A 19,152-nucleotide genomic window follows, 5' to 3' on the forward strand; every position below is an offset into this window, starting at 1 on the left:
AAGGTCTCTGGGAGAGCAGCAGGTACTCTTAAACTGCTGAACCCCAGAAGCCTTTTTTTTTTTTTTTTTTTTCCCCTGAAGAAACCCTCAGAATCATGGTACTTTTAAGTCTGGGGTGGCTGCAGAGTGTGTAGGAGAATATGCAGAAGAGAAAAGAAGCTTCAGTCACTGAATGTACTTTTTAAAGAAGCAGAAAACTTCAAAATGCACAGGGTAATTTATTAAAGGAATCAAAGCAATGCTAAAATAGTAAATCCCCATATTTGAATCAACAAGGAAGTTGACAAGGAGGTAAATCATCAGCCAAGACTAGACAGAGCAAGTGCCAAGTACCTGGAACAGGTGCAGCCCATTAGCATCTGACATGAAACGAAGCTCTCGATCCACAAGGTATTCAACTGGCACCATAGACCCCAAACCCAGCTTATCTACTAGGGGGGTGAAAGTCTGTGAAGCACAATGACAGGACATTGATTAGAACTTGGACAAAAATAGGTAACAACTCAATTAATCTTTAGCTTTAGAGAAAACACCCATCACTACTCTTTTCTCATCCCAGTGAACAGAGAAGCTAAAGAACAAGTCCTTATGAACATTTTCATCACAGCCTCTGCTCTTCAAATAACCTCGAGGAGCACAAGGACAGTTTACTCAATATTCCCTAATTTTGGTTTGTTTGGTTTTTGGCCAGATCTCACAGTACAGACCAGGCCAGTATGGAACTTGAAGCAATCCTCCTTCTCAGAGACCCAAAGTCCGAAATTATTGGTCTGAGCCACTATACCTAGCTTTAATGCTCATATGCCTAAAAAGGACATGTGTAATAAGAAATTAACCACCATCACAAGGGATCTAACTAATCATGCTAAGCTTCCTAAGGGCTAAACTATAAAAGCCCAGAATAAGAGTTGTAGTGAAGGTGTGCTAGTCCATGTCTATAATTCTAACACTTGGGAGATGGTCAATGAAGACCTGCCCCCAACACACAAGTTACTTTTATCTCTATGGGTTTTTTTCTTATTTTTTATCGAATATTTTATTTATTTACAATACAGGTGTCATCCCCTTTCCCCATTTCCCCTCCCTAGAACCCCCATCCCGTCCCCCCTCCTCCTTTATGCTTTTATACCATTTTGATTACATGCATGTTTTAAGGTCAGTTCTAGGTTGAGGAACTAGCAATACAATAGATGCAAATAGTCAAGGAACAAGCAATACAATAAACACAAATAGTCAAAGAAAAAGCAAGGCATTATACCCAATTATGAGAACACTCCTGTGATCACTGTTTTGAGGGCTTATCAGGATGACCAAAGTATCTGAGCCTACTTCCCTGTCCTAGCCCAAGGTCATTTTTATGTCTGAAGCCTACTTCCTTGTTCTAGCCTAAAATTTAGATTCCTGTCTGAAATTACTTCTTTGTTTTAGCCTAATGGCAGATTCCTGCCCTGAAGCCTACTTCTTTGTCCTTGGCCAATGTCATATTCCTGCCAAGCAGCCCATTTCCTTGTCCTTGGCCCATCTCAGATTCTTGCCAAGCAGCCCTAAAGGCTCTCCGCCTCTCCCCCTTTTTTATTTCATGAACAAAACAAGACTGAGCCTGTCTTAGGTCATTCTGACAAGAATGCCTTCCTTACCTGTCATGGAATGTGCATTATCAAAAGCAATGCACTTATGTCTTAGGTTGGTAAGGCTCTGTGCAGAATCTTACCCATCCTTGGCTTGCCAGCCTGTTAATTTAGTAACTCTGTCTGGGGGTCTATAGCTTTTGAAACCTCTGTGAGATTCACCAGTCACTGGAATAAGCCAGGTATGATGGTGCATGCCTTTAATCCCAGCACTTGGGAGGCAGAGGCAGGGGGATCTCTGAGTTCAAGACCACCCCGGTCTACAGAGTGAGTTCCAGGACAGCCAGGGCTACATCAAGAAACCCTGTCTATAAAAAACAAAAGGAAACAAAATAAACAGCCTTTCTTCAGAACACAGAAGAAAAGATCTGTTGAATCTTTGCTTTGGTAACTTTAGAAATAAAAGGATATAACATATAGATTTAATAAAAGGATATAACATGTTAAGGATATAACATGTAGATTTCACAATTTCTGAAGAGTAGTTATGAGGTAAATACAGGAACACATAAGAAAAAAAAGTTCAAAATGTCCCTATCCAATAAAAGTTGATTCATTCACTGGGTAGCAGGATCTAACTCAGTGGTAGAATACTTGCCTAGTATAAAAAAGCCCCCCGGAGGACCTAGATTTGATACACAACACCATAAAAACAAAGAAAATAGAACAACAACAGAAAAAACAAATAAACAAAACCTTTTTGCAGATGGCACCATGGCTCAGTGAGAAAGTGTCTGCCTAACGTGTGTATAGTTGTGGGTTTGATCACTAGCATGGTATGACCCAGGCTGGCACACACCTATCATCCAACCCTGGAAGATAGAGGCAGGAGGACGAATTCAAGGTCAATGTGGACTACACAGTGATTTGGAAGCCAGTCTAGAATACATGAAATCTTGTCTACCACCTATCGAATAAAAGAAACAAGTAAAGATAAAATTAAAAGCTACTTACCAGGGCTGGCCACTGTGTGACTGGGACTCGGGTACCCTGGAGAAGGACAGGGTCCTTCCGGGGAGCCCAAACAAGGGAGCCTTCCAGCAGAAGTGCAAGCACTTCTTCAGCGTGAACCTTAACCCAGGAGTGCTGCTTCCAGTTACAGCCATCAAATTCTACAAAGATCTGCAAAAGTATTAAAGCCAGTTCAGACGTCACATTTTGTAATACATAAAAACAATTTTCCTGAGGTGCTTCAGACTAAGAAAATTTCCTCCCAGCACTTGGGAGGCAGAGGCAGGCAGATTTCTGAGTTCGAGGCCAGCCTGGTCTACAGAGTGAGTTCCAGGACAGCCAGGGCTACACAGAGAAACCCTGTCTCGAAAAACCAAAAAAAAAAAAAAAAAAAAAAAAAAAGAAAGAAAATTTTCATAAACTTATTTCTAAGGTCATTTTTATTGATATTTTCTTTTACTTAAAAGATTAAAACTAATTTATTTGGAGTGTATGCCACAGGATGCATGCATGTGGAGGTCAGAGGAACCTATGGAGTTAGTTTTCTCCTTCCATTATGTGGGTTCTAGGATTGAGCTCAGGCTTGGTGCCAAGTATTATTACCTAATAAGACATTTCACTGTAACATTTATTACATTCATTTACTTATTTTGTGTGTATGTACAAGTGCCGGAGTTTACACATGTAGGACAACTTATAGAAATCACTTCTCTCCTACAATGTGGATCACAGGAGATGGAACTCAGATCACCAGGCTGGGTAGCAAGTGTGTTTATCAGCTGAGCCACCTGACTGCTCCAATGCTTCCTTTTTAAAAAAAAAAAAAAAAAAAAAAAGATTTTATTTTATGTGAGTACACTGTTGCTGTCTTCAGACACACCAGAAGAGGGCATTGGATCCCATTACAGATGGTTGTGAGGGAACTCTGAATCTCTGGAACAGTAGTCAGTGCTCCTGAAGCTGAGCCATCTCTCCAGCCTCCAAATGTTCCCTTTTTTGAGACACAGTCTCACGTATCCCACACTGACTTCAGGTAGGGTTATCTGCATGTGTCACCACACCTGGCTTTAGGTAGTAAAGGGGTCCAATCAGCTTTATGCACACTAGGCAGGAAAGGGCATCATAAACTAACAGAAATGAGAGCTGGAAAGATGCTGGAAAATGGTTACAAAACTCTTACAGGGCTGGAGAGATGATGGCTCAGCAGTTAAGAGCACTGACTGCTCTTCCAAGTCCTGAGTTCAATTCCCAGCAACCACATGGGGGCTCACAACCATCTGTAATGGGATCCAATGTCCTCTTCTGGTGTGTCTGAAGACAGCTATGGTGTTCTCATATACATTAAGTAAATAAATAAATCTTTTTTAAAAAAAGAAAGGAAGGAAGGAAGGAAGGAAGGAAGGGAGGGAGGGAGGGAGGGAGGGAGGGAGGAAGAGAAACTCTTACCGAGAACGTGGTTCCATTCCTAGTGCTCACCTCCAGTTTCTAGGGACCTGGCGCCCTCTCCTGGCTTCTTCAAGCACAGACACACGTGGTACATATACATGTAAAAAGGTAAACAGTCATACAAATAAAAATAAAATGAGCCTTAAAAAAAAAATTCAGGGCCCAATGATGCACTTGATTCCAGCACTTTCCAGGCAGAGGCAGGTAGGTTTGAGACCAGCTTGATATACAAAGCTCATCCTCCAAAAACAAAACAACGAAAACCCAAACCAACAAGGAAAGATTGAATGACAAAGAATCAATGGTAGTTTATATTCTCTTAAGTGACCTTAAATCAGAGTTTATAAACTCAAAATCACCAACAGTAAGGAATGGTGAGGGGTTCAGCGGGTAGAGGACACTTGGCACTAAGCCTGGCACCCGAGTTTGATTCTCAGGAGCACACTTTGTACAAGGTGAGATTAATTCCAGCAAACTGTCCTCTGACCTCCAAATAGGCATTTGGCATATGTGCACATCTCACCCCATACACAAAAAATTGGAATAAAAAGTTTAAAAAAAAAAGAAAACGTTTAAAAAGTTAAAAAAAAGTTAAGTATATGCCTTTAATCTTAGCATTTAGCAGGCAGAAACAGGTGGGTCTCTAAATTGGATCCCAGCTGCTCTAGGTAGCAAGTTCCACACTAGCTAGCCAGGAATACATACTGAGACATGTCTCAAAACAAACAAATAAAATAAAATTTAAAAAACACTTCAGTTCTGATTAACACTGTTAGTAGTAATTTTACTTCACGTCTGTCATGTAATTATCAGTTTGGATTTTTGGCAGTCTCTGAGAAGCAATTTTACAATAACTGATAAGAATGTAGCCTGGCAGTGGTGGTGGCGGTGGTTGTGCACACCCTTAATCCCAGTACTTAGGAGGCAGAGGCAGGTGGATCTCTGAGTTTGTGGTCAGCTTGGTCTACAGAGTGAGTCCCAGGACAGCCAGGGCTACACAGAGAAATCCTGTCTTGAAATCATTAAAAACCTAAACAAAACAAAAATAAAATAAACCAACAGAGAGAGAGGGAGGAGAGAATAGTGTTATTCACTCACTTGCCAGGTCCAACAATATCAAAGTAAATACGGTATCCGAGAGTGGGTGACAGAGGAATGGGAAGCCTTAGTTGTGGAAAGGCAGCAGTAGAGACCAATGATGCTATGCTAGAAGGACAAGGCATCTGTCCAGGAACTACAACAGCCTCATGCAACAATTATTAGTTCAAAGATGAGGGAGGACAATGCCGACTGCCCCACAGAGACAAGCTTCATTCGTCCACTGACAAAAGACTTTCTAGCAGGTATTATCCCAGAGAAATATAAAAGAGCCACTGTTCTGGAGGAAAGCAGGACTGCAAAAGCACAGCACAGAAGAACAACAAAATGCAATCCGCTGGCAAAGACTGCTCCTTTAACTGACACTGTTTCTTTTTATCTAAGATATATTTCATTTTTTAACCGTACATGTATGAGTGCAGGTGCATACCAGGAAGACAGAGGAGCTGGGAGTTGTAGGCAGTTATGGTGGAGACCAAGCTTGGATCTACTCCTAAAGCAGTTTATGCTTTCTGCTGCTGAACCATTTCTTCCACATTTTTAAGTGTCAGTCTACACACTTACCTACTTACCTAGCCTAACCTAACCTATCTTTGGTTTTTTGAGATGGGGTCTCTCTGTGTAGCCCTGGCTATTCTGAAACTCACTCTGTAGACCAGGTTGGCCTCAGAGATCTGCCTGCCTCTGACTTCCTCCCAGCTTGCCCCAGTTCTTTTTTCTTTTTCTTTTTATTAGATATTTTATTTACATTTCAGATGTAATCTCCTTTCCCCATCCCCTCACACTCCCAGCAACCCCCTATATTTTTATTTTTCATTTGCGTATCTTACCTCATGTTTCTGCACACCACATGTATGTCTGGTACCACAGAGGCCTAAAAAGGGCATCAGATCCTCTGGAACTGACATTACAAATGGCTGATTCCCAATATGACTGTTGGGAATTGAATCTTGGTCCTCAGTGCTCTTAACCACTGAGCCATCTCTCCAGAAACCCCCACTCCCTTTTTATGTTTAGTTTTGAAACAGGTTTTTATTCTCTTTCTTATTGGAAGGTGTACTTTAAAATAAGATTTTACTTTTTAAAAAGTAGGTGTCAAAAAAAAAAAAAAAGTGTCTTAGTTGGGTGTGGTGTAATCCTGGAAGTTGAAGGCAGGGGCTAGGTGGTCTCTTTGAGAAAGCCAGCCTGATCTACAGATCAGCCAGGGATGTTGTGCACAGAAACTGTCTAAAAAAAACAAAACGAAGAGCAGGGCATGGGTGCGTGGATGGGTGTGTGAGTACAGGGACCTGAAGAAACTGAATCCCCCTGGAGCTGGGCTTCTACTCAGCTCTGAACTAGCCAATACGGGAGCTGAGAATAAACTCAGGTCCTCCGCAAGAGCAGTCAGTACTCTTAACCACTGCTCTCACTTTTGGGGTTTTTCCCCCCTTTTTAAAAGATTTATTTGGGGGCTGGAGAGATGGTTCAGTAGTTAAGAACAGTGGTTGCTCTTCCAGAGGACCTAAGTTCAATTCCCAGCAACTACATGTCAGCTCACCATTATCTGTAACTCCAGTTCCAGGAGAATCTGACACCTTCACATATACATACATACAGGCAAGACACCAATGCACATAAAAGAAAAAAAAAAGAGTAAAAATCATAAAAAATATTTTATCTCTTTAACATGTGTGTATGCCAAATTCCTTGAGTACAGGTGCCTACAGAGGCCAGAAAGGACATCTGATCCCCTGGAGCAAGAGTTACAGTTGATTGTGACCCACCTCATGTGGGAGCTAGGAACAGAACTCAGGTACTCTCCAAGAGGCTTAAAAAAAAAAAAAAAAAGATTTATTTATTTATTTATTTATTTAATGTATACAAATACACTGTCTCTGTTTTCAGACACACCAGAAGAGGGCATTGGATTCCATTAGAGATGGCTGTGAGCCACCATGTGGTTGCTGGGAATTGAACTCAGGTTCTCTGGAAGAGCAGTCAGTGCTCTTAACCACTGAGCCATCCCTCCCTTTCTAGTTTTTTAGTGTAGCCCTGGCTATCATGGAACTCACCCTGTAGATCAGGCTAGTCTTTAAGATCTGCCAGCCCCTACTTCCTGTATGCTGGGAATAAAGGTGTGCATCACCATACCCAGATTAGTTTCCCTCATTTCTAATGTATATTTGAATGTCTCTACCAAGTTTGTACTCTCTGGCAGCTGCTGAAATCAACTACATCCTTTGGAGTGTCGTTTGCACTTTGTTTTGAAACAGGGTCTCCCGTGGCCCAGCTGGCCTTACCCTCACTACTCCAGGCTGGCCTTGAACATTATCCTCTCTGTATCACAGCTGTAGACTCCAGCACACTCAGCTGTATTTCTGCCTATGCTTTATTCTTCTTTATACATTTTTATATTTGTTTTGGTCTTTTGGTGGATGCACTATGCTATTTATTAATCTTTTTGTTTTGACTGTCCAGCTAAGAATGGGCCCTAGATGATTCCAAGGGTGGGCTGCTTGTTTACAGAACTTCACAGAGCTATCATTCTTCTAGTTTAAAGTCAGCAAGGGAGAAATCACAAAATAAGCTTTGGAAAGATAATGCTACCTGGCAAAATAAATTCAGTTTAAACAAAAAAATCAAAATGAAATTACAATGCATCTTATAATTAGATGACTAAAACACAACAAATACTGTGAAATATATACTATAGAGTAGTTTTGCCAGGTGGTAGTGGTGCATGATTTTAATCTCAGCACTTGGGAGGCAGAGGCAGGTGGATCTCCATGAATTCAAGGCTAGTCTAGTCTACAAATAGCCAGACTACACGGTGAAACTCTTTCTCAAAAAAAAAAACAAAAAACAAAAAAAAAACAAAAAACAAACAAACAAAAAAAAAACTAAATAAATAAATAAATCTGAGTTTTAAAAAGTGGTATTTAGCCAGGGCTACACAGAGAAACCCTGTCTCAAAAAAACAAAACAAACAAAAACAAAACAAAAAAAAGATATTTTTAGATATTTTTTAAAAAGTGGTATTTAAGAGACTACTGTGAAGACTTCCAAGACATGGGGATAAAAGAAAATTGTAGATTGAGGGCAGGCAGATACAAGGAGGAGAACTGGACAGAGTTCGTTCACTTTGACTTGTTCTGCTTAGTTCTGACATTTCATCCATGTGTATAACATAGACTGATCTTCTAACCGTCCCTCACACTCCTCCTATAACACAGCCTGACTCCTCTCCCCAGACTGATCTCCTAACCGTCCCTCACACTCCTCCCTAGCAGTGTTTTCCAGATTCATGACTTCGGTTTTGTGACCCATTTATTTTAACTAGGGTCAGCTATGTGACCTCTGGATTGGAACTATCTGGTGTCACCAGTGGGTACACAACTGAAAGCAAGAGCCCCCCCCCTCCCTAAACCTTTCAGTAGCCAACAGCTAACAAAGAGTATGGCCTATAAGCCCTAAGGTCCTCCCCTATCTACACCTGACTCCCGGTGCAGACCCAGTGCCAAGTATCTGCAGGCCTCATGAATTCATGATTGCAAAGGCTTGCTGTGTTCTGCCTAGGACAATGTCACTTCACAGCCCTTCTCCCTGCCTTCGAGGCTCTTACATTCTTTCTGTCCCTTTTCCCACTCTGTTGTCCAAGCTCAGAGGGGATCATATAAATGTCTTGTTTAGGGATGGACATCATCCTTTATTCTCAGCACCTTGTGCCGCCATGAGTTTGTACATTCACAGTTGTTCACTGAAAAAAGGTTTCTCTGATTAAGGCTAAGACAAGTATTTATGGGTATAAAACATGACTTTTATCAGATGCTTTTTTTCTCTTCAATAAGTGTGTTCACTTATTATTTACTTAATTATTATTTCCCCCTTTCCCTTCTCCCTCTGCTCTGGCCCCCACTTGCTCCAGCCCAAAGGTTTTTATTTATTTATTATATGTAAGTACACTGTAGCTGTCTTCAGACATCCCATAAGAGGGCATCAGATCTCATTACAGATGGATGTGAGCCACCATGTGGTTGCTGGGGATTTGAACTCATGACCTCCAGAAAAGCAGTCAGTGCTCTTAACTGCTAAGCCATCTCACCAGCCCTGTAACCAATTTTTTAAAGGAAAATTAAATTTAGATTAGATTTAAAAGATAAACTTTTAAGGGAGTGAAATGTAGAAAAAACCATTTACAAAAAAATAAGATGAAAAAAGCCAGTAAGACTATGAATGTAAAGTATACTTGAGAATTTAGAGATAGGAATAACAGGATATGATGATGACTGTCAGAGGGTAAAGGAAATAAAACACTAATGGCTAAGATTCCTGATTTCTTTCTTTCTTTCTTTTTTTTTTTTTGTTTTTTTTTTTTTTTTGTTTTTTGTTTTTTTTTTTGTTTTTTCGAGACAGGGTTTCTCTGTGTAGCCCTGGCTGTCCTGGAACTCACTCTGTAGACCAGGCTGGCCTCGAACTCAGAAATCCACCTGCCTCTGCCTCCCAAGTGCTGGGACTAAAGGCGTGCGCCACCACTGCCCGGCTAGATTCCTGATTTCTAAATGTGAAATACGTGCAATTTTACAAAACTGCAGGATATGTGGACAGCTACCGTGGGTGAAGCAAGTCTACAGGCTGCTATTTTAAAGTAAATAATAATTTTCTCTTTATAGTTTCTTTGAATTTTCAAGAAATATTTTTTCAAACCCATCTAACACTGAATATATTAAATGTAAGGTCGTTTGGTGTGACAGTGATAATCTGAATAAAAATTCAAACATGTACAACATTGTGAAATCAAAGGTAAGGACTTGCACCCCAGCTCCCCCACGTTCCGCTTCTTCACCTCTTTGAGCCTCATTCCCTTTGCTCATAAACAGGAACAATGAGGGCAAAGTGCTGCCTTGAGGGTCAGCCCTCGTTCCCTAAGCAAGTTTGCATTACTGACTGGTCATGGTGTAAATTGGGATTAGCTTTAAAAAAGAAGTGTTGGGCATGGTGGTATATGCCTGTAAACACTCTAAGTGTATCACTCCTGAAACTAAAGTCGGATTGTGAATTTCAGGCTTAATAAGGAGTTCCAGGTCAGCTTAGGTTAAGACCCTACCTTAAAAAAAATGTATCTAAAAATTCTAAACATGTAAATAATCTAGTGATACCACTCCTGCAATGATGTAAATACTCTAAATACAGAGAAGTCTACTCAAAACTTCTCTTTGCCAAAGTGAGTATGTTGGTAAATGCCTGTAATCTCAGCATTTAGGTGGCTGAGGCAGGAGCACAGAAAGCGCTCCTTCCCTACCTATGAAGACATCCTATCGGGAAAAAAAAAAAAAAAAAAAAAAAGTGCATATGATTGAAGTCAACTGAATATAAGAGAAATGTCACAACAAATTCATTATTTTGTACAAATAATGCATGCTGTTATTTTAAGATTAAAAAATTAAAGTTCATACTAAATTACTGACAAAGCCATAACATCTGAAACAATATGCATAATTAAAGCCAAGAAATTATGTATTTATAAGATTTCCTCTCCTTTTAAAAACTATTTTTAATTTTTTCTTTTCTTTTCTTTTCTTTTCTTTTTTTTTTTTTTTTTTTTTTGAGGCAGGGTCTCAAGTAGCCCTGGGTGGCCTTCAACTCAATCTACAGCTAATAATGACTTTAAATGTCTGCTCCTCCAGCCTCTAGTTCCCTGGTGCTGTGCTGGGATTATAGGAATGTGCCACGCCTGTGTGGGGTTGAGAATGGAGTCCAGGGCTTCATGATGCTATGCAAACAACACTCTACCAATTGAGCTACATTCCTAGTCCCAGAGAGTTCTACTGGACGTGAAGTCAATGTATGGGATACTGAACTCACTAGCAGTGAGATCTGGAGTGAACTTGAAATAACCCTTTTGGGAAAGCCATGAGGAACTAAAAAATCCAAACAAACAAACAAACAAAAGCTGGGCAGTGGTGGCGCACACCTTTAATCCCAGCACTTGGGAGGCAGAGGCAGGTGGATTTCTGAGTTGGAGGCCAGCCTGGTCTACAGAGTGAGTCCAGGACAGCCAGGACTACACAGAGAAACCTTGTCAAACAAACAAACAAACAAAAAAACAAAAACAAAAATCAAAGCCTTTAATCCTAGCATTTGGGAGCAGAGCCAGAAGGATTTCTGGGATTTTTAGGCAGCCTGGTATATGGAGTTTCAGACAGTCAAGTCTACATACAAAGACAGTGTCTAAAAAGGGAAGGGGGGAGGAAGGGAGAAAAAGAGGAATGGAGGGTTAGAACCAGAAAAAAAAAAAAAAAAATTTAAGCCCAAACTGGGCATACAGGTGCACACCTGTAATCCCAACAGTCAGGAAGCTGGAGTGGGAAGACCGTTCAGGGCTCACCTGGGCTACATATCAAGGCTATCTCAAAAAGGACCAGGAATAAAGCACTGGAAGACAGAAGCACTAGGGCAAGAGAAGATCACAGAATGAAGGCTGCTGTCTATAAATATCTCTGGGCCACACCCAGTTTTCCTTGTCTAATTCTTCACAAGGCTAGGAGCCTCCTTACTGAGCAGATGAGGAGCCTCATCTCTATAGGTATACCCTCTAATGTAAATTAATAACCCTGCACATGGATGTTCAAATCAGTCTCCAGAGAGTTTGGTTAGTGAGTCAGTCCCCTAGAGCCCCATTACCTATCACATCTCTAAAAATATGGAGTGTATGCTCTTGGAAAACCAAGAGGCCAGTCCACTTGTCACTACTAAACACTAAACACAGGGAGGTTTTACCCATTTGGAGAACAAGAGTAAAGGCCACTTTGGCAGAGGGCATGATGGGTTTAAGAAGGGTTTAAGTCACCAAGCTAAGAGAGGCAGTGGAAACTGAGGAGCGACAGGTGTTAGTTAAGTGTGCTCAGACCTTAAAGCAGCAGAGCCTACAGCACCCACCCCCATACCACTGTTAAAATCAACAGAAACAGTCTCTTAGCTCCCATCTGGGGTCTATTTGTGAAGGTAAAAAAAAAAAAAAAAAAAAAAACTAAACCAGCAGGATAGCTAGCAGAACACACAAGTACAGAAAGCAGTTGGCAGACGAGGGGTTAGTGACATGAACCCCTGATAAACAAGAAATACCTAGCTTGGAAAGGCACCACACACCTATAACACCAGGCCAAGGCCAGCCAAGGCTATGACTTTAAAAACAAAAGCAAAACCTAGCCAGGCATGGGTAGGCTGAAGCAGGCCAGCTCTAGGCTAGCCAAGACTACATAGTGAACTATCTCAAGAACAACCCCCAAGAACAAGTGCACAGAGAAAGGAAGCTGTGAGTGCTGAGGAGGGTGAAATGGTCGATGCAGGGATGGGGGCAGGCTGGGTACAACCCTAAACAGGTGGATTGCAGAGAGGGCGTGGCAGAGCACACTTGATATCCATCCCAGCACTTGGGAAGTTAAGGAAAGGGCTTCTCAAATTCCAGGATACCCTGGGCTACACGGCAAGATCCTTATTAATTAGTTTTATTTTATAGGCTTACAATGCACTATAGTTCCAACTGGCCTGGAATTCTCAGCCCTGGGTTTATAGCAATTCACCACTACATCAGGCAAAAGAAACTAAAAAAAAAAAAAAAAATGAACAAGGGGGCTGGAGAGATGGATCAGCATTTAAAGACACTGACTGCTCTTCCAGAGGTCCTGATTTCAATTTCCAGCAACCACATGGTGGCTGACAACCATCTGTAATGAGATCCGATGCCTTCTTCTGGTGTGTCTGATGACAGCTACAGGGTACTTATATAAATAAATAAACCTATAAATAAATAAATAAATAAAAATAAAATGAGCAGAAGACAAGAGTGGTGGTGCTTTCCTTTAATCCCAGAACTTGTGGCAGGTGAATCTCTGTGAGCTCTAGCCTGGTCTACGCAATCAAGTTTCATACTGAAACCTTGTCCAACAACAAAGTAGACCTGGAGTTAAGATGACAGGTGCTCTTAGAGGGGATCCAATTAAACAGTACATGTTCTTATTAAATGAGAAGAACCTCACTGCACTTAAAGTTATTTTCCAAAATGCTGGGAATTAGAGGCATGCATCTCCATGCCCAGTTTATCTAAAACTCTCTAAACTAGGTGTGGTGGCCACACCTGTATTCCCAACATTTACAAGGCTGAGGCAAGGTGGATCTCTGAGTACAAGATCAGCTGGTCTACCTATCAAGTTCCAGGCCAGGGATCGATAGTGCGACCCTGCATCAAAAAAAGAATTAGGGAGTGGGGAAGATAGATAAACTTCCATTCCTCATAGATGACTTCCAGATAGGAATCACATGGTGCTAGCCAGAACATTCTACAATTATTATACATCTCAAAACACAATAGAGAGATTATTCTTAGAGCCATTCTAGTTAAAACATTAAGGCAGATACACTTTAGTCCTTCCTGCAACTCTTGACACTGCGATGGTTATGACAGCAAATACCCAATGCCACACGTACAGCACCATTCAGTCCTACCGCTCTGCAACAACAAAGGCTTTAGCTGATAGAACTAGTGATGCCACAACTGATTAGTCAGTAGAAAAAAAAGAAAGTGTAGATCAGATTGCCTATTTTATATCCAATGAAAAAAATATCAGGTGAATGGTAGATCCAGAGATTAAAGCAAGCAGTGAGTACTGGAGAATGCTTTTAATACTAACTAGCACTTAAGGTCACCAGCCTGGTCTACGTACTGAGTTCCAAGCACACCAGGGATACATACATACTGGGAATGTCTCAACAAAGAAAAATAGAAGAAAGAGATTTAAATGAAAACATTAAGAATAATTATAAAATCCTTTCCAAGCAAGTAAACTTAGAAGCCATTGAGAAACAGAAACAGATGGAAGGAGGGAGGGAGAAAAAGAGAGAGGGAGAGAAGGAGAGACAGATAGACAGATAGACAGAGAGACAGACAGACAGACAGACACTGACTGGGTTGGGGGAGGGAGAAAAGGAGAGAGAAGCCAGGTGGTGGCACAAGCCTTTAATCCCAGTATAAACTAAGGAGGCAGAAACAGTGAATCTCTGCATTCAAGGCCAGCCTGGTCTACAGAGCAAGTTCTCGAACAGTCAGGGCTACAGAGAGAAACCTGTCTCAAAAACAAACAAACCCTAAAAAACCCAACCTAACCAATATACTAGAAGGGTTAATAACAATATAAAGAACTCAGAATGGAGAAAAACCCAGCTCATTTGTCAAGTAAGGGAAAGACACATAGGATGGAAGCAACAAGAGAAGTGTCCAGAAAGAGACCAGCAGTCATGAAATATACTATTTCTCACTGCCTCGACTGGGAACAGCCAAAGATTGACCTCGTCTTTTACAGAGAAGAAAAGAAGACCTCCATCACTGTTGGTGACTGGGAAACATCCATGCATTACTTAATGAAATAAAAGTACACATACTCAACCTGACAGTCTCACTCCTGGATGCCTAAAATCACAAAAGAAACCTGGATCACAAAACCAAAACACAAGAATATACAAAAGACAGATTAGTTTATTCACTATTCCTCCAGAAAAAAACAAAGACAGAAAATTTAATAAAGTGGATTCCACCAAGAGAAATAAAAATAAATTACTAAATAACGGCACACCCATTTTATGAAGTATGAAGTAGTTATAAAAAAAGATGAAGATTTGGGAGTGTTACTCAGTGGTACAGTACTTGCCTAGCATGTGTAAGTCCCCTGGGAAGGTTGAAGAGAATTGGGAAGTATTTAATATATATATTGTCCATGGTATATATAATGTTCAACTAAAGAAAGCAGGGCTGGAGAGATGGCTTAGTGCTTAGGACTACTGATTGCTCTTACAGAGGACAGGGAACCCAGGTTTTGTTCCCAGCAGCTACACTAAGGCCCACAGCTGTCTGTAACTCCAGTTCCAGAAGATCACACACCCTCTACTGACCTCAGGCATCAGGCATGTAATGCCATATATATATATATATATATATATATATATATATATATATATATATATATATATAAAATATATTAAAGGGGTGGAGAGAGGAGACAAGGTACCTTAGAAGATGAATGCGTTGAGTGAAGACTACTAACCCAATAGAAGAGTGACATATATATATATATATATATATATATATATATATGTGTGTGTGTGTGTGTGTGTATATATATATATATATATATGTATGCAGGCAAAGACAACATTCACAGAAAACGAAATAGGCTTTTGCTTGTTTTTAGAGCTGGTGGCAGATACTGTGTAGTAAGCTAGTGTTTGTGTAAATGTGTTCTAGAGAAGAATTTTGCAGGTGTGCATCCACCCCAGCACCAGCCTCAGTCTCTACAGTGTGAACTAGCCTTGTGCATGCTAGACAAACACCTCTGATTATTCCAACCCTAACTTTGTCCTCATTTTTTTTGTAAGTAGAAGGTATTTTTTTATAGAAAAAAAAAATCATATACTTCCTTGCTAAGTTGAAGCTGGCAGGATCAAAATACCCTGCTCTCAGGTCTATAACTCTGACATTCTGTAAATAGTTTTACTATTATAACCAAAAGAACAATCCATGGTATTTTTGTCTGTGTGTCTATTGCCCCTATATATGTAATACTCTAAAAGACTCTGGGGCTTACATGGACCAATAATGACTTAGGAACTCAAAGTGTACAACTAAATTAGGAAATGAGATACATGCAAAAATTCAATAATCTTGCAACATAATTGAAAAAAACACAAAACATATTTTGGGGGAAAATTGGGTTTGTATCTGGCTAAAAATATCAGTAGTTGCTTGTCAAAGAGAAGTTCACTGGTGAAGACACCCACTCTTAAGACCCTCATGAACAAAATTCCCCAAAAAAGTATTGATTTTCATTTTTTTCACATCATTTCTTAAGGCAGCATATGACATTAGTAATGAAATAAAAACAGGCTCATTAAATGTATCACTAGTATACTCTTAAATATTCCTGGGTCAACAAGTCTTTAGAAAGAGGGTATTAGTGGAGCCTAAAATTGAGCAATGTGTTTTCAATCACTTCAGAAACTCATTCATCCAACCCTCAATTACTCATCCTTAACAGGGGGCGCCCTGCTATGCATTACTCAAAACTAAGCACGCCTGAAAACCTCTTAAACATAACTGAAAGAAAATCTGCCCAATCACAGGCCAGCAGCTGACAAACTCCACCCTTGAGTACAGGAAGAACACTTTTGATTGGAAGACAGTTGTGTTTACTACAATGTGTGGTGCAAATTGGAAGGAAAGGTCCACATGCCCAGAGTCCAAGGCATTCTCGTCAATGAAAAAGGAAAACAAGCCGGCAAATTCGGATCCCTCACTAGTCACGGCCATTAAGAGGACCTCAGAACAGTTCTGCAAGACGGCTTTAAGAAACCTTAAAGGTCCAGACTTTTGTTGTGACTTTTCTTATATATGTGCCTGGATAAAAGTAGAGGGCAAACACAAATGTACTCAACCCAAAGTTACCTTTGCTTCTATAGTCACATTGTGTCATACAAGACCTCAACACAGTTGTAAGAACAATCTGTTTTTGTCCAAGACCCACTGCAAGTTTTTAATTGGTTAGGGAAAACCCACTTCCTACTGCCCAAGAGGTAAACTTATTGAGAATTTAGCCCTAGTATACGTCAAACACTCAGTGAACTTCAAAAACCTCTGCCCTCAGGGAGACCAACATCACTGAAGCCAATGGGTAGCCATTTCAGGAGCACAGCTCATTAGCCGATTCATCTGATGGTGGAAAGATGGAAACAACTAATTGGGAAGTAACTCTCAATCTAGAAGCCTGGAATGACAATGCCTCAGGTCAGAGTATGCACATAAGGGTGGACCTGAAGAAAGCTTTGCTTCCAAGAGTGAATTAGTGAATTTGAAAGAAACCGCCTCGTCCTGAACCGGCAGAGTAACTTAGAGTCAAACTCCATCTTACTACACCTTAAACCCCTTAAATTTGTGGCATCTTTTAAAAAATTCACTTCACTAAAGCTTCATAAACAGCCTTAACAAGCCTTCGTTATACACCCCGGAGAATGATCCACACAAGTCAATTGAAGCAGGAGAGGTAAACTTGATCCAGGGAACAAGTCACAAAACAAACACCCCAAAAATTGCTGATCAGAGAGAAACTGTCCACAGAAAGCAGCAGCACTCAACTACATTAATCCTAAATCTCACAAAATACCTTTCTATTTAGTGAATAAAATGTCTATTGAATCAAGTTCATCAAGAATATTCACTTTCTGTTTACTGATCAGTAGATAATCCCATTTTTCATAGCTTTATTTCACCAGAGAAGCTAGAGCCGCTATCAGAATGAGGAACTTAAGAGGCTTGACAAAACTCAAAGGTAGCATTTTGCCGCCACATTAACAACAACAAAAAGCTCAGGATCTCGAATGCTAGTTAACTTCTTACGGAACAACTTTCACCATAAAATATACCGAGGCAAGCGACCAAGCCCTCATACAAAGTTTCAAAGCAAAACCTCTCAAGGTTAGTTAGGGGAGTAACCAAGTTCGAAGCCAAAAGCACCGCTCAGCAGCTCCATTAGGCTAGCACAGACCTCAAACTTAGCAAAAAGCTAAAACTGCAGCTCCTGTTACCTCGAAACGCCCAAGAAAAGGGCGTTCGAAATCAGACCACAGAACTAGCCTTTCTGGGGACCGTCAGGCCGAGCATAGCTCCAACAAGGAGGAAGTAAGTGCCAGATTAAAAAAAAAAATAAAAAAAAAAAAAGCCCCGAGCAGCTCTAACTGCAGCTTCTGTGCCTCCTGCAACTGCCCACATTCCGGCTGCACTGAGGGCTCCAGGAGGGGAACCCGGAGCGAGTCCCCCGAGACGACCTGGGGACCACGGGTCCGCGTCTTCTAGACGAATTTTGCGGGACCCGGGAATCCAGGGTTCGAGAGCCTGCTCCGAGGGCGTGTAGGGAGGGGGGGTGCGCGGAGCAGGGTCGCCCAGGAGGCGGGGCCTGCCGGCTAGAAGCAGCAGCAGCAGCTCTTCGCACCCCGGCCGCCCCCCAGGAGAAACTGGGGCGCGCACCCCGACGCGGAAGCCACGCCGGCCAGAGCCAGAATGCCCGGGCGCCGAGGTGCCGGCGGGGGGCGCTCAGGAGAGCCGGGGGCGCGGAACTGGGTCACCCCCGCCTCGCCACCCCCTCACAAAGGCCCCCGGGGAGGCCGCCCACAGGCCCCGCAGCCCCGGCCTCGCGTGCCCGCCTCGGCCGCCACTCACCGCTAGGTCCTGGGGCACCGCCCCGCTCATGGCCCGCACCGTGCCGGCCCTCCAGGCCCGAGTGCGCAGCGCAGGCCCAGGATCTCCGCTCACCACCGCCGCCGCCGTGGGGGCCGAGGCCGAAGCTGAGGCCGTAGGGTCCGCGAACAGAAGCAACAGCCGCTTGCCCACCGGGGAGGCCGCCGCGTCCGCCATCGCCAGGGCCGGACGGACCCGCGCTCCCGCCCGCCGCCTCCCACCACCTCCGCCGCCAAGCGCCCGATCCACCCGCAAGGCCTCCCTCCGCACCACCCGCGGCCGCCGCTCCCCCCCACCCCCCCCAACAGCCACCACCAACCACCGGCGCCGCGCAGCGCCCCCCGTGGCCGGGAGCGGAGGCACAGCCAGGGCTGCGCACAGCGCCCCCAGCGCTCCGGAGCTGGGCAGCAGCTCTCAGCCCCTCACAGTGCTCCGCCCCAACCTCCCCGGGGCCTGCAGTGCCTCCCGCGGTCGGGAGGGGAATTGCAATTTCCGCTGGGGGGGCGGGTCTTTTATCTCCCTCGCTTTCCCCCCACCCCCAGTAGCACCATTCCTAGTCCCAGTCTTTCTTCAAATGGTCACGTGTTGAGGAGCGTAAGCTTTCTCTCCTCAGACATCACCAAAGACTTAAAGGGGTGGAGAGAGGAGACAAGGTACCTTAGAAGATGAATGTGTTGAGTGAAGACTACTAACCCAATAGAAGAGTGACCTATCCTAAAATGAGTTACCCACCCTGGATATGTTAGGAAATAGCCACCTCATTGTTCCATG

General features: G+C 42.4%; 1 protein-coding gene across 2 annotated transcripts in view; it reads right to left on the bottom strand.

Moving 5' to 3' along the window:
- Kdm3b (lysine demethylase 3B) overlaps positions 1 to 18,680 on the bottom strand; it is a 60,015-nt gene extending 41,335 nt beyond the window's left edge. The window contains exons 1-3 of one of the 2 annotated variants that reach the window (XM_076912830.1): positions 18,364 to 18,680; positions 2,583 to 2,750; positions 334 to 447 (exon numbers count right to left, since the gene is read on the bottom strand). In XM_076912830.1, coding sequence (XP_076768945.1) covers positions 334 to 447; positions 2,583 to 2,750; positions 18,364 to 18,558 — 477 coding nt within the window. In that variant the 5' untranslated portion in view covers positions 18,559 to 18,680. The remainder of the gene's footprint in view (positions 1 to 333; positions 448 to 2,582; positions 2,751 to 18,363) is intronic. The other variant, XM_034517821.2, reaches the window with a different exon arrangement.
- Positions 18,681 to 19,152: the final 472 nt, after the last annotated feature.

This window comes from Arvicanthis niloticus, chromosome 14 (assembly GCF_011762505.2).
Source record: "Arvicanthis niloticus isolate mArvNil1 chromosome 14, mArvNil1.pat.X, whole genome shotgun sequence".
Lineage (NCBI taxonomy): Eukaryota > Metazoa > Chordata > Mammalia > Rodentia > Muridae > Arvicanthis > Arvicanthis niloticus.